Genomic DNA, 16061 nt, shown 5'->3' with positions numbered 1-16061 from the left:
TACTTGGTACTTGTAAAAATAAAAATAAATAAAAAAATGTAAACATTTTGTAAATAGTCATAGATAGCAATAATATATTAAAGTTGCTGCTTCAGTCTCCCCTAAAATCATTTATATGGCCAACACTTCTCACTTCCTATTTAATATTGCCATAGCAACAGACCTGCTACTTCATAGCTTTCCGTGGCTCTACGAAGCAGTAACTCGGTAACGTTAACTAGCTAACAAGAAAAGCCAGCGATATAGACTAACTAGGTGTTAAGGCTGTACGGATACTTTACCGATGTATTTGTCGAGCTAACCAACTAATTTAAACGGCTCTGTCTTGGATGGATTGTTCATCTTGAAAATGTGAGTGAAATAGCTAGCTAAGTTTGCTACGTCAGCCATGTTACCAAGACTCGAGAAGCTAGTAACGCGTTAGCTAGTCATGTGGTTTCAACTTTGCAGCACATCAGTTGAGATGAAAGTAGCTAAGTTAGCTAGCAAACAAGATAAACATCTGTCCATGCTACTTCTCAAAAATGTTTATTTGAATACGAGAATACTGGCTATATATGCCTAAAATAAATGTAATTCAGTGAGCAGGAGGTGTCACATAATAGACTTGATTAAACATTTATTTGAAGAAGAGTCCTCATGTTATTAGCCACATAGCTAGTACTCACTGTCACCAAAGGAGGGCAGTACTGTCAGTGTCTCATGACCAGAGTGAGTGTGACTATAATCTGACCTTCATAATTCTTTCTCTCTCCTCTTTCCATCAGTCTCTTCATAATGCTATCCTGTAGCCACCGCCTGGCGAACCCAACATGGCATCCGATAGCTACCCTTCACATGAGGACAGGAAGAAGAAGAAGAAGAAGAGTGACGGGGGTGTAAAGAGCAAACGACAAAGAGGCTGATGTCCTGAAGGTCCAGGTGGACATTGATGAGCTCACAGCCTCTGGCAACATTGCCCTAAAGCAAGGGGACTGTGAAGAAGCTCTCAGCTGCTTCAAAAAGGCCTTCAAAGCTTCCATAGAGGTGACATTACTTAGGCTACTTCCTTGTTGTCCCTTTTGAGACATTTTGTCCTGCACCTCACCCATATAATATAGGGCTTACTAAAACTGTGAGAGGGAGAGCTGGGCACATGATTTTCTTGTTTTGGAAAATGTCCAGGCAACAAAAGCTAGTCTGGTTCCAAGTCCAAATGGATTACAGTGTTTACACAATCTTTATTGTCCACCAAATGGTAATTGGTTTTCACAACGACATACATCTGACAACCACAACATTTAGACATACTGTATGGAAGAAAGTCAAATATGCTGCATAATGTTTACTGGTACTTATGTTATCTTTTATAATGTTTAAGTTGCCTCTCTGACCATACTCTATCACCCACAGCTAAAGGAGACCAGGGTCCAGCGGGCATGTGCCTTTAACTTGGGAGCTGCCTATGTGGAGGCAGGTAAAGCCCAGAAGGGGCTGGACTTCCTGAAGCGTGCCCAGCCAGGAGAGAGGGGCGAGCGGGTAGCAGACCTCCAGTTCAACCTGGCTGTAGCCCATGAGACCCTGGGGAACCACGGCCGTGCGGCTGGTCACTACCTCCAGGCAGCCCAGCTGTACCGCTCCCAGGGGGACGGGGCCAGTGAGGGGGACACCTGCATGAAAATGTCCCACTGTCACCTGCTCCTACAGGTCAGTCAGCTCCAGGTGTATGTTGTTTATGGTTCAGCTCAAGGATCAGATTGCCCTCCCAAAAATCTCAACCCCTAACCATTATAGGGGAACAGTAAACTGTACTTATCTTCATCCCCTTAAGCCATTCCAAAACTTAACACCAGGAGTTTTGCCTTCATGCACATTAAGATTGTGCTGAGGCCTCCCGAGTGGCGTCACTACAGACCCGGGTTCAATCCTGGGCTGTATCACAACCTGCCGTGATCGGGAGTCCCATAGGGCGGTGCACAATTGGCCCAGAATATTGATACATTACTATCTCCAACACTTTTAATCTGCAAAAATGACAAATTAATTAGTGGGTGATGGTGATTTCAGCTCCAACTGAAAGTGGGGTGGTAGATGCCGAGTTTCCCTTATGGCTCAGCTCAGGTGCCTACATACAATATAGACATATACATCATTTACACACACGCACGCACACACACACAGAAGTCAGCTCAGACAGCTACAGCTGAGAGAGGCCCAGCTCATAAGCTCCATCAGCAGCAGATTTTAATTTAAAATGGAAAATGAATGTGTTTATGCAACAAATGTTAGTGCATCGCATCGAACCGAATCGCTTCGATTCGTTCCTCTAATCAAACCAAATCGCACCGAATCGTTTCAAACTAAAACAAATTGTTCCAGTATCGAAGCCCATGTATCTAGATGCATATCGAATCGTCTTGAAAAGGAAAGATGCACATCCCTAATTCATAATCATTTGTAAGAGATTCTGCAATGTCTGACTGACTCATTTGAGATGTATAGCAGCCAGATCTATATACTGACAGCTCACTGACTGTCCTACGTAGAGCTGGTTCTGATTCAAGCTGTGTGTTTTCAGGACTGGACCCAGGCAGCTCAGAGCTTCCAGAGGGCTGGGGAGAGCTACAGGGTGGCAGGCAAGCTGGACTCAGCCGCCACGGCCTTCAAAGAGGCAGGAAGTCACATGCTCCAGTCAGATGACTTCACCATGGATGATATCATCACCGTGCTTACTGATTGCCTCGAGCTGAGCGACAACATCAAAGACCCAGAGATGCTCGGTAGGTAAACTGTCAGGGTAACTGAATTGAGGAAAAAACAAAAGAGTAATAGCATTGTCAGTCAACAATTTGATCACAGTTTTGGGACCTTTTCCCTCCGTCTTTCAGGTAAGGTGTACAACGACCTGGGCTTGAGTTTCTCCCAGCTGAAGTTGTTCCAGGAGGCAGCCGGGTGCTATGAGCGGGCCCTGCCCCTGGCCAGCACCAAGCCCAGCAGGCTGGCTGTGGTCCTACAGAACCTGGGAGCCGTTCACAACACACTGAGCCAGTACCGGCAGGCCCTGGACTACCACCGCCAGGCAGCCAGCCTGCATGGTGAGCTTATTACATCAATTATAGTTATACTGTATTTTCTGCACAGTTCAGTGCTGTTCTTTTCTGTATGTAATAATGATATGCCATTTAGCATGCGCTTTTCTCCAAAGCACTCTGCGTGCATATCTTTTTTCGTATGAGTGGTGCCAGCAAGAATCGAACCCACAACCCTGGTGTTGCAAGCCCTCTACCAACTGAGCCACAGACAATAATGTGTGTGTGAGGAACATGTCACCTGAGGTGTGTAGGAGTAATTGTTTAGGCAGAGGGGTAGACCATTCCTCACACATTTCATTATACCCTGATTCATCCTTTACAGTATCTGGGTGTGTCTGTGTGTCCAGTGCTCTCCATGCCTCTAATCTGTCTCTGTGAGCAGCTCTCACATTAGCAAAAGAGAGAAGTGGTGTGTGTGGCTGAAACTCCACTGAGGCAATCCCATGGGGACTTACAGAATGCTTACCACAGCATCACTGAGTGACTCACACACTGGTATGTCTTGCGCGTATGTGCATGTAACGGTTATAAGATCTTTTTTGGGTCAGCCAACATGCTGTTGGGGATGTGAGCATGACATTATAGCTACTTATGCTTTTTTTAAGTGAGTAAAAAAGTGATGACGCTGTAAAGATTCTCTTGTTCCCTATATTAACCACTCTCCCTCTTTTAATCTCTTTTTCTCTCTCACTCTGTATGTCTCTCTGATACCCCTCCCCCTTCTCTCTCCCCCTCATTCTGTGTCTCTGTGTCAGGGTCTTTGGGCAGTCGTCGTGCTCAGGGCCGCTGCTTCAGTAACTTGGCCTTTGCCCTCAGTCAGCTGGGGGAGCATGAGGAGGCAGCAGAGAACTACCTCCACGCCCTGCAGGCCTTCAAAGACACTGGTACAAAATCAAGTCCAACTTTATTCTTTATAAGAATAATAATAAGCACATTTTTCATGTTGAAGTGTGTTATAAATGTTTAAACAGACTATTAATGACTCTTTACATCCATTGACCCCTTTTGACACTTTAAGTCTCACCCTCATTCTCTCTCTCTCTCTCTGTCTCTCTCTCTCTCTCTCTCTCTACCTTGTTTACTCAACTTTCTCAATATCTCTTTATATTTATCTTTCTTCTTCCTCCTTTTCTCTCTCGCTCTCTCTATATATCTAGATGACTATAAGGGCCAATGGCAGGCTTGTGAGGGTTTAGGGGAAGCTCGTTTTAAGTTGAGAGACCTGGAGAGAGCCACCCTCTACTACAAACAAGCTCTGGGTTTACTGTCAAAGTGCAAGGTAAAGGGATCACTACTACAAATACACCAACCCATACAATCGATCCCCAATAGAATATACTTTTCCAATTATATATAGTTACTCAGATCTTATCAGACCGTATAACGTTGGATAACCGCTGTCTTCATTTCCAGGACTCGTCCAGCTCGGTCCAGGAGCGTCTGGTCAACAAGCTGAGTGAGGCCCTGCAACACAGGCTGTCACTGACCATCCCTGGAAAACCCCAGGTAGGTACTGTCTGGACACCACACTCCTGACCGTCATACTCAGTTGCAGGAAAACAAACTGATTTCTTTATCTATCAGCCAGTATCTAGTTAATATATCAACACTATAACCAGATAATATATCAACCATCTTCTGGTCTGTTGGTGGGAACTATAATGAAGTGTGTGTGTGTGTGTGTGTGCGTGTGATGTGCGTGCTTGTGTGGAAACCATCACTACACTCTGCATAGAGAGGTCTCGGCCCTCGTCTACATACTCAAAATAGAAAAGCTGTTCTGAATGGCCATAGGGCAAAGAACGAGCCCCAAGGTGAGGACCTTCAGCTTAAATGTTGACTGTGAAAAATGTTTCAATTTCAAGCCACTTTCAACTCTCTTGTAGAACTTGTTAGTATACTCATGCGTTTATACAGTTTAATCTCCAGTGTACTGACTGGGCTGTTGTTCCCTAGTGAGTGGAGCTGGCTCTGCAGAGGTGTCTACCGAAGAGCAAGGGAAGGAGGAGGAAGCCCTGGGGCCAGATGGAGAACAGGCACACACAGTGACCATGGGAGAAGCAGGTGACTCCCAGTCACCGGTGACAGGATCTCTCACTGAGCAGCCGGGCTATCTGACTGTGCTGCCAGGGGCAAACAGGCAAGGCATTTAACACACACACACACTGTAAACATCATCATACATGTGCACACAATGCACATTATCACTAATTTACTGTACACATTGGCACACATACATAGATGCACCATTATACACACATGTGCATACGCCCAATTACACCCATCCAGACAACCCATAAATAAACCGACTAGTTACCGGAGTGTAACTCCAGTTCTATGAGTGGAGCGGAGCCCCATAGGGGAGCTCTGCTCCTAGTGGTTTACCCTCTGCCCTAAGGCAGAAACAGCCTGAAGCAAAATTATGCACACACCTACAGCCAATAGGAGTACAGGTGTCCCTATATAAGGAACCCCGTTCCCTCAATCTGCCTCCCAAGATATTATCTTCAGCGAGACTAGAGAGGGTCGGCAGGGCCTTAAGTCCTATGGGGCTCCGCTCCACTCATAGAACTGGAGTTACACTCCGGTAACTAGTCGTTCTATATCGTGGAGCTCCGCCCCATAGGGGAGCTCTGCTCCTAGTGGTTTAAGGCGGAGCGAAACGCTCCAAAATGTACTCCCCTGCCGAGCCTAACACTTCCCATTAAAAAAATGAAAAAGGTCAAGCCCAGCAATGGCTGCAACCAATTCCCGCAGTACTGCGACTGAGAAACCCATCAGGGCGTCACAATATACCGCGTCATCGGTTATAGACCCGCCCCATCTAGCTCAATGACAATGGCAATGGCTATTGGGCAGATCATCAGAATAGACGCCGTGCTAATCTGTACTAGCAGATAGCCGTGCTTCAATATTCTGTGACAACGCTATCGTCCACTAATGAAATGACATAAAATGTCATTCTACATTATGTGTCCAATAGACCGCCTTACTCACTCAATGGAATCCAGAGATTAGTAGGCAGGGACAAAAAATACCAGTCATACTAAACTGAACCTCAGATAGATGACCTCATATTCTGTCCACTCAATACATGTCTCTACCATACTGATACAGTCAGTCAGGAGACATGTCACAAAATATGCTTTTCATCCAGAGCGGACCTGATAGAGACCTGTCTATCGTCCTGCTTCTCTCTCCTTCATCTCAATATTCTCCTTCAGCTGCGCTGAGTGCAATCGAGCTTGAGAGTTAAAAAGCTTATTTTTTGCCATAACAAGTTTTCCTCACCAAAGCGGACCTGATTGGAACCTGTCCAATGTCCTGCTTTGTTCTCTAGCTCAAAGTCGCCCTTCAGCTCTGCTGAATACCGACCGAGCTAAAAGTTAGAAAACATGTCCATCCAGAATATGTTACTTCTAATAAAAGCGGATTTATGAACATGGTCACAATCCTGCTTTCCTTCTCTGTCTTGCTCAAGGTCTCCCTTCAGCCACGCTGAGTACAGACCGAGCCAAAGAATTAGAAGACATATCCAACAGATAAAAACGGATAAAAGGAGACGGTGTCGACCATGACGCTGCTCTACAAATATCCTCTACCTCTGTTCCTCTGAAAAGAGCAGTAGAAGCTGCTACTCCACGAGTGGAGTGCGCTCTAATACCCTGAGGCGGTTGTTGCCCCGCCGCCTCGTACGCCGTCTCAATTCCTTCACAAAGCCAATGAGACAATCGCTGTTTTGAAAGTGGTCTACCTAATGCAGCCGCACCGTGACACACAAACAGCTGAGGCGATGACCTAACCGCTGCTGTGCGCTCAATGTAGCACGCCAAAGCGCGTACTGGGCACAGACAATGAAGCCTTTCCTCACTCCTCTCCCCATGGGGAGGGGGGATGAAAAGCCCACAATTCCACGATCTGTGATCTATATGCACTGTTAATAACCTTCGGCACAAATGCCGGGTTAGGGACGTAACACCGCTCTGCTCAGATCGCCATTGATGGCAAGGCAGTCGGGTCTCGTCGACAGTGCACACAAATCACTGACCCGCTTAGCGGTAGTCAAGGCGAGCAACAGCGCCCGTCTTGATAGACAGCATCTTGAGGGGTATTTGACTCAATGGCTCGAACGGCGACTTACATAGCGCTTCGAGAACCAAGTCCAAATCCCACTTGGGCAGCGTAGCTCTAGGCCTCGGCCTAAGCCGTCGCGTTCCCAATAAGAAACGTTCACTAATGGGTGACTGAACACGTTTTCCCGTTAAACCCTTCATGACCAGCTGAAATTGCCGCTGCAAACACTCGAATGGTGGAGGGCGATTTCTGCTTATCAAACATAAACTGCAGGAATGAGAGCACACTCTCTACCTGACAGCTCATGGGGTCCACGTCCTGTGTGTCACACCATTGTGAGAAAACATTCCATCTGCTGGTATACACCTTAGAAGTGGAACTGGCTCTTGCGCCCTGTATGGTTCTGATCACTGCATCAGATAACCCACCGGCGCCTCAACCTGTACCATTCAGGAACCAAGCCCTCAGTGGTTGGCCGATTATGGGCCACTGCCCTATCGAGCCTCCCGCCTGGGTCAACGCGTCTCGTCGATGTGGAATTGGCCAAGGTGGCGCAATCAACATCTGACTCATCTCCGCAAACCACGGAGCCCCCGGGCGATCGGGCGCTATCAGTATCACTGACAGCTCCTCTGACCTCACCCTGGCTAGCAGTGGGAGAATGCAAGACAGCGGAGGGAATGTATACAGGAGAACTTTCGGCCACGGGTAGTGCGCAAATGCGTCTCTTCCCAATGGCGGTTCGTCCTGGTTTCTCAGAGAGAACCATAGGGGACACTGCGCGTTCACACGTGACGCGAACAGGTCCACCTCGGCTCTCCCGAATTGTTCCCAAATTCGTAGAACAATGTCCGGGTGCAGACACCACTCGTCGTCTCGAGGACCCCCCTCTTGACATGAGGTCTGCCCCTACGTTCAAGTAGCCCGGAATGTGCGCTGCTCTCAACGAGCGAAGGTGCTTGTGAGCCCACAGCCACAATTCCATTGCCGCCCAATGGAGAGCAGGAGACCTGACTCCTCCCTGGCGGTTTATGTGAGCCACTGTGGTCCGGTTGTCTGACCAGACCAACACATCGCGACCCCGAAGGGTAGACGCGAAGTGGGTCAAAACCAGTCGAACCGTTTCCAACTCTAGGAGGTTGATGTGACGACCTGATTGAGGCCATGCACCTCCTATCGCTTGAGACTGACATGTCCCTCCCCATCCAGTCAGAGAGGCATCTGTAAACACTGGAATGTGGAATGACACCTTGCCCATCGGGACTCCGTGCGTGAGAACGCACGGGTTCCTCCAATAGTCCAGGTCTGCTCTTAGCGAGAGAGGAACCACCACCAACCGATGACGTTGACGCACTGGGTCTAGTCTTAGTTGGGCGAACCACCGCTGTGTTCTGCGCATGTGCAGAAGCCCCAGCGGGACCACAGAGTGGGCTGCCGACATGAGACCCAAAAGTGACATGATCGATAGCGCCGTTACTGTGTGATTCGGACGACACCTCCTCAGGGCTAGTAACAATGCTGCCCTTCGAGGGTCCGAAATTCGAGCCCTCATCATTACAGTGTCTAGCTGTAGTCCCAGGTAGACAATCTGATGACTGGGCCAGGGTGCGCTCTTTTTCCAATTCCAGCGAACCCCAGACGCGTGAGATGAATCACCGTCTGTGTCGTGTGAGTGAACGCCAGCTCTGCTGACGGGCGAGAACCATCAGGTCGTCTAGGTAGGCTAATATCCTTATCCCCTGACGACGCAGTGGTCCCAATGCCGCCTCCACACATTTGGAAAAAGTTCGAGGTGCCAGGGCGTACCCAAACGGCATCCTCGTGAACTCGTACGCCACCCCTTGAAATGCGAACCGCAGAAACTTTCTGTGGCGTGATTGAATCGGCACATGAAAGTACGCGTCCTTTAGGTCTATGCTTGTACAAAAGTCTCCCTTCTGGACACATTCCAGTAGACGTTTTGTCGTCAGCATACGGAAGGGCCGTTTGGTTATGCTCTCGTTGAGAATGCGTAAATCCAAAATCGGCCTCACTCCCCGTCCTTTTGGGCACTAGGAAATAGGGCGAATACAGCCCTTTGTTCCTTTGCTCTCGGGAACTACTGTGACCGCCTCCTTCGCCAAAAGTTCCGTAATCTCTGACATCAGAGCGGCTACTTTGTCTGGCGTTTTCATCACCGCTTTCCACCACTCCCCTGAACGGGGGTGGGGTCCGATGGAATTGGAGGGCATAACCCTTCTGCAACGTCTGATCTAGCCAGCGTGAGAGGGTACAGCTTTGTTGCCACTGCCAGCGATGCAGAGAAAGCGGGCGCGCACAAAGCTGTGGTGCATCCAGTAGGAAGGACCTGTATTCCTCTATGGCCCTCGCCGCCGCTATTCCCCAGCACTGAGTTGGTGGAATAGCCCAAGGCGGGCCCCCCTCGAAAGGGAGAGGAAACATCAGCTCGTTCTGGGTGAATCGGGGGCCTTGATACGTTAGTTACGACCGTAACTCCAGTAATCCGGCCCTCCGTGAACGCAGCACGGTTCTGAACTGCACTGACTGAGGCATTGGCCTGAGACAGAGCGCTCTCCCCGGAAAGCAATTGCGTCATCACGTCATTGTCTGACTGAGACTGCTGCTTGCCATGAGACCCATCCATTGCAGTACTCAACAGAGTCTGAAAGATGTGATCACTGACTGGTACCACATGGTGGAGCCACAATGCCTCCTCACTGGTCTTATGCGGCTGTTCAACGACACACTCAATGTGTGGTGAGCTGCGCTCAGAGCCATGGGCATTGATACGTTCAGAATATACCGGAGGCGTCCATACCTTGGCTACCTTAGTAGCCCTGGTATTCCCGCTCTCCGTGAACGTCGCACGGGTCTGATCTGCACTGACTGAGGCATTAGCCTGCAGTAAGGCGTCACTCCCGGCTAGCGGCTGCGCCTTCATGTCACATTGGGACAGAGGCAACTGCCTACTATGTGAGACCTTTACTACAGAGCTCCTAGGAGTCTGTAGTAAGAGATCTTTACTAGGTGAGCTAAGGCTGCGCCTTGCTACCTTTACCCCTTTCCTCTCCTGAGCACGCTCAGCTACACACTCTAAGTGGGTTGGGCTGCGCTCAAGATGGTGAGGGAGAAACATAGAACGTGAAGTGTTCCGAACCTTATGGAATAAATGTCCTTCTTTGACAATGTCAATGAGAACAATCTCTTTATTCACACAATGTACAACACAGCCCTCCACGCCCTGAACAGTGGGGTGGGGGGAACAGTAGGCCCTTCTGCGAAACTCGCCGGGCCGTTCTCCGTCCTCTCCCCTCGCCTCGTCAGAGGTGCTTGCGCTTCTGGGAGGCCTTCTGGTGCTGCCAAGCTGGTCTCGTGACAACCTCTCTAGCTGGCGGGACCGTCGCTGCCACCGTCGCTGCTGGAGGGGCCGAGCTCGCTCTCCTGCTGTCTGTGGTGTGCGTCTGTCGCCTGGCCCGACGCCTCACTGTAGCTCTGTTGGGGGCGTTGGAGATGGACGGTTTAGCTGGGGCTTTGCTGGACCTCATTGCCAGCGGCAAATGCTTGGCCAGGTGCCTCCTCTCCTCGTCCAGCCTGGCGATTCGTTCCGTCGCATCCTTCACTGCGAGGCCAAAAGGCCCTCGCTGGAGACGGGGCGTTGAGTAGAGACGCTCTGTCGGTCTCTTTCATGGCCGTCATCGAAAGCCAGAGGTGTCGTTCTGTGACCACGGAGGTGGCCATGGTCCTTCCCGCGCATATGGCAACCGCCTGCGTCAGGTGTAGAATGGCTCCAGATATTCTGGAGGCCTCCTCCACTTCCTCACTGGTCATCTCCGACCTGTCCGTTGTGAGACGGGACAGGGAGGCCGCGAGGAGGGCGATATTGTTTGCCGCTGCTACGCTCTGGGCTCCCAGCGTAAAGGATTTCTCAGCCAACTGGGCTGTGAACCTATCTCTTTGTGCTGGCAGAGTGGCCTTCTTGGAGGCTGCCCAGGGACTCGACCCCGGCACTAGGAACGCCGCCATGGCGCCCTCGAGCCTGGGGATTCCCTTAGCCGCCCACTCATAGCCGCTCACTCTGGTGAAGGGGATATACGCTCTGGCCGGCGAACGCGCCGCCAGAGGTGCCCCCACGAACCCTCGACATACTTGCCGAGAGAGGGCAAGGCTGGAGCCATTGGCTCAGCTGCCCTCCTCGGCTTGGAGTAAGGGCCGCCCTCCATCAGGTCCACCTCCATAGGAAGGGGAACTGGGGGCAGCACAACCTCGAGTCGTGTGGCAGCCTTCTCAATGAGCCCGGGAAAGTCCGAGCGCAGAGAGGCTACCGCGACGGACAGGGCTTCTGACCTAGCAGAGCCCATGTCGTCATCGCACAAGGATCCTTCTAACCTCGCGCTTTCAGAATGAAAGGGGGTTTTGAAGGTAGGCGCCAGAGGTCTGGATTGTCCCACTGGGATATCCGCCTCGGCGCCTTCCTTGTCATCCTCCGACACCGCACTGTCCTCTGACGCCTCTGAAGCAGAGAGGAGTGAGGACATTACATCATCCAGAGGGACGTCCTTCATAAAGAACGCCCGACGCTGCTGCCCTCTCCTTTATAGTAAGGAGGGCGCAGGAGGCGCAATTAGGAGGGTTGTCGAGACTATCCTCGGCGTGCTGCGGTCCCAAACACACGAAGCAGAGGTCGTGGGGGTCCGAGGTAGCCATGGTGGAACACCGACACAGGGCCCTTAAAAGGGCCTTTGGGGGTGGGAAAATCCCAGGTGTGCTCATGACGAAAGACGTTGACGGCTGGCAGTCAACGGCGAAATTCTTTCTAGAGTCTTCGTATGGCTTCTTCAGTTCTAGTCCAGTCGCTGAAGATAAAGGGAGGCAGATTGAGGGAACGGGGTTCCTTATATAGGGACACCTGTACTCCTATTGGCTGTAGGTGTGTGCATAATTTTGCTTCAGGCTGTTTCTGCCTTAGGGCAGAGGGTAAACCACTAGGAGCAGAGCTCCCCTATGGGGCGGAGCTCCACGATATAGAACCAGAGTAATTTTACTTGTTGTGATTGACTTTGATTCTTTATTAGCACACTGGAAAAATCAAACACTTTTTCATTTCGTGCCACCAGACGCCGGCCTCTTAAATTGTTTATTTTTGCAGAATGTCATTAAGGTATAAAGACCTGTTGGGTTTTCTTAAATTACACTGAAGAAGATGAGCTCTGGGAGTGTCTGCTCTGCAGAGAAGACTAGAATAATGGGAAAATGGAGAGTCATCAGACAGCCACAGATGTATCATAAGAGCACCAGCAGAGAAAACAAAACCTCATACATAATTCATGTGCGTGGGGATGACCTTGGCCTCCACTGATGATTCATTACCATCCTCCTGTAAACACACACACACACTCATTTCTGCATAGCTGCACTGTTTGTTATTCTCCCGTTCCCCGAGTAACCATATATCTAAGATGCCTTTAACTTGTCATTGCTGTGTGTGTGGCCAATGTTACACTGCTGCTTGTCATTTTAATTATTCTTGAAAAGTTATTTTTGAGATGAAGATGTTTGAGCGTGACTCTTCCTCTCACCTCCAGGAACCTGAATAATACATATGAGCAGCCCGATCCTCATTACCAGACCCCATCAGACCACCCTGGACTCACCCAGCAGCGTAAGAACCACTCCCCCTCAATCTTAACCTGAGAAACAGGTGCACAACATGAACTTTTGCACAAATCTCCCATTGGGGAAGTAGCTAGCTACTAGCTATAAGTAGTCTGTGGGCTAAGTAGTCCTTATTTGGACAGAGGACCACTCTAGCCTGTTAAAATAAAGCTATAATTTTTTTAAATCCACATTCTGCACATAATATTATTGTTACAAGAAAGTAATGGCTATGTTATCAAAAGCTTTGTTCAACCTATTTAGACTGTTTGTTTTAATCCTTCTGTAGGTGAGCATTTATATGAGAGCATTAAACCGAGGACAACACAGACTAACAGGTACGTAATGTTGACTGAGTTATTTCCAGTAATCAGCTTTGGTTTGATACTGACTGAACACGTATCATGTGTTTTAGTGAGACTCCATTGTCCGAGAGCTCCGAAGTTCCACCCACTGGTGTGTCAGATAATGAAGAGACCATACCCCTGTTAAAGAAATGGAAGTCCCAAATCTGCACAGTCATGTGACTAGATGCAAGTCCAGGCTAATGTGGTTGGTTAATTGAAAGTATTCATAGGAATGACTCTATTGAGTGTATTTCTATGGGTCAAATCTGCTCTTTGCAAATTGGTATAACATTTTTTAATGCACATGTAAGTAAGTGCTACTGTAGAATATTGTCTGTCTCATCTCCGGCACGTACAAGTGTTGCCTTGTCATTGCCTTTGTCTTCCAAACACTCCTTGTGTGTATGCTGGTCATTGTCCCCCACAATGAAATCGGGAGGGGACTGTGGATCTGTCTCCGTCCGTTAATACATTAGTATGTTCGTTCGTATGTTAGTCACAAGCGATATCTCAGACACCACTGTCCCGATTTTAACGAAACTTCGGTGAATGATGCGTCTTGCCATAGAGCTCCGTCATTTACAAAACTACACTGATTGGCCCAAGGGAAGCGCTGCATCATTCGTGGGGGATGACATGTTTACTGTTGCCTTATTTCAAGATGTCTTGATAGTCAATATTCTAAGATTGTCATAATGTGTATAATTTCTTTGATCATGTTAACTTAAATCTCTACTCTTCAGTTGAATAATGGTTGTACAATTTGAAATAAATGTAATCTATTTTTGAACTATTTAACTGTGATCCTTTGTAAATTAATGGTCCCCCCAAGGCTTAACAAAGCCATCGCCGTTTATCATTGCTACAAGAGAACACAAAAATAACAAGCGCTCAATCTGTTTAATTGGTTTTCCTAAAGGGCACACTTTGAGAAAATATGCCTAACCTCCCCCTGTCCAAAAAATGCTCTCTCTATTCTGTGCTTGCGGACGAGGCCTACTGATGTCCTGTTCAGTTTGAGAGGGAGAGCACAAAGATGAGAAAGAGGACCGGCAGTAAGCTTGTGTCACGATCGTTGAGAGATGGGTCAGACCAAGGTGCAGCGTGGTATGCGTACATGTTTATTAATACGAATAAACACTTGACAAAATAACGAAACGTGAAGCTCAAACAGTGGCTACAACACAACAAGCCAAACGCGAGTCAAGATCCCACAACTAAGGTAGGCAACCAGGCTACCTATGTATGATCCCCAATCAGAGACAACGAGCGACAGGTGCCTCTGATTGGGAATCACACCCGGCCAAACATAGAAATACAACTACTAGAAACCAACATAGAAATACAATAACATAGATCTCAAACTGAACTCACACCCTGACCCAACCAACAAGAGTTCTCTAGGTCAGGGCGTGACAGCTTGCTACTGGTAGAATTGATTTGAATAAAAACAATATGTTTCGTTGCCCGTAATGAAGCTATGTATCAGTGTTATTGATCTCACAATAAGCCATATTCGAGTAATTTACAAAACTTACATTACTATGAAGCGACAGCCGTGGAGATGGACAGCGCATTGGTGCTAAAAGTAGGCTAATTCGAGAAGGCCTAATTCATTTAAACAGTCTTCATTTTAATTTTACTTTAGACTACTAACAACAAGAGGGCTTTGTGTTTGAGCCCATGTCTTCCTATTCATGAAATAAGAGGTAGGCCTACCTGTTTGACAGATGAAATTATAGTCTACTATCCATAGATTTTGTCAGCCAATTCCTTCAGTCACCATGCACTCCTTAAATATCTAAGTGTCAGTGAAGAGCTTGGTGTGTTAAGTTAAAACCAGGGCTCGAATTGAGGGGGTATGTGAGGGTATTGTGGCTTTTATTTTATTTGTAGCTGGAAACGGCTGATATTTAATGGAATATCTACATAGGCGTACAGAGGCCGATTATCAGCAACCATCAGTCCTGTGTTCCAATGGCACGTTGTGTTTGCTAATCCAGGTTTATCATTTTAAAAGGCTAATTGATCATTAGAAAACCCTTTTGCAATTGTGTTAGCACAGCTGAAAACTGTTGTGCTGATTTAAAGAAGCAATAAAACTGGCCTTCTTGAGACTAGTTGAGTATCTGGAGCATCAGCAATTGTGGGTTCGATTACAGGAACAAAAAGGCCAGAAACAAATAACTTTCTTCTGAAACTCGTCAGTCTATTCTTGTTCTGAGAAATGAAGACTATTCCATGCGAGAAATTGCCAAGAAACTGAAGATCTCGTACAACGCTGTGTACTACTTCCTTCACAGAACAGCACAAACTGGCTCTAACCAGAATAGAAAGAGGAGTGGGAGGCCCCGGTGCACAACTGAGCAAGAGGACAAATACATTAGAGTGTCCAGTTTGAGAAACAGACGCCTCACAGGTCCTCAACTGGCAGCTTCATTAAATAGTACCCGCAAAACACCAGTCTCAACGTCAACAGTGAAGAGGCGACTCCTGGATGCTGACCTAGGCAGAGTTGCAAAGAAAAAGTCTGAAAATGAATTATTTAAGCTATTTTATTATTTCAAGGCTATAGCCTGCCATTTAAAGAAATCAATTGTGAAGCATTTGTGACATGCTACAGGCTGGCAGGAGCGCTCGGCATTTCAACAACACATCAACAACAGCACGTTAGCAACATGCCTATATATTTTGCAATTATGCTGTATAAAATTACATGTAAAAAAAAAATAGCTTACAATTAAATCATCATAAAACAAAAAATGCCTTATTACGCTATATATTCATTCAACAGTGCCTTTTGGACTCACTTTTAGAAACACAAGTTTGGCCAGTCTTTGGTTTGAGGATCACGCGGTGAGCTATGCATGCCTAGTTTGTTCATTTAGCCTAGCAGATGCTCTTATATTCCCATGCC

At 47.9% G+C, this 16061-nt stretch overlaps 1 protein-coding gene across 1 annotated transcript; it reads left to right on the top strand.

The window, feature by feature from the left end:
• Positions 1–812: 812 nt before the first annotated feature.
• Positions 813–13942, top strand: LOC121570097 (tetratricopeptide repeat protein 24). The gene is made up of 13 exons (XM_045208316.1): positions 813–867; positions 899–1026; positions 1393–1686; positions 2558–2759; positions 2868–3074; positions 3827–3955; positions 4229–4350; positions 4485–4577; positions 4807–4885; positions 5028–5211; positions 12728–12804; positions 13087–13135; positions 13213–13942. The coding sequence occupies exons 1-13, from the start codon at positions 813–815 to the stop codon at positions 13322–13324; spliced, it is 1731 nt and encodes a 576-aa protein (XP_045064251.1). The 3' UTR covers positions 13325–13942.
• Positions 13943–16061: the final 2119 nt, after the last annotated feature.

Source organism: Coregonus clupeaformis, chromosome 28, assembly GCF_020615455.1.
Source record: "Coregonus clupeaformis isolate EN_2021a chromosome 28, ASM2061545v1, whole genome shotgun sequence".
Classification (NCBI taxonomy): Eukaryota; Metazoa; Chordata; class Actinopteri; order Salmoniformes; family Salmonidae; genus Coregonus; species Coregonus clupeaformis.
This window is presented reverse-complemented; position numbering and strand designations above follow the sequence as displayed.

Bases quoted from the DNA above. Each gene is read 5' to 3' on its own strand.
- LOC121570097 (XM_045208316.1), top strand. From the start codon at position 813: ATGGCATCCGATAGCTACCCTTCACATGAGGACAGGAAGAAGAAGAAG. The intron at 3,075-3,826 runs GTGAGCTTATTA...TCTCTGTGTCAG, and splicing joins CCAGGCAGCCAGCCTGCATG to GGTCTTTGGGCAGTCGTCGT. The intron at 12,805-13,086 runs GTAAGAACCACT...ATCCTTCTGTAG, and splicing joins CCCTGGACTCACCCAGCAGC to GTGAGCATTTATATGAGAGC.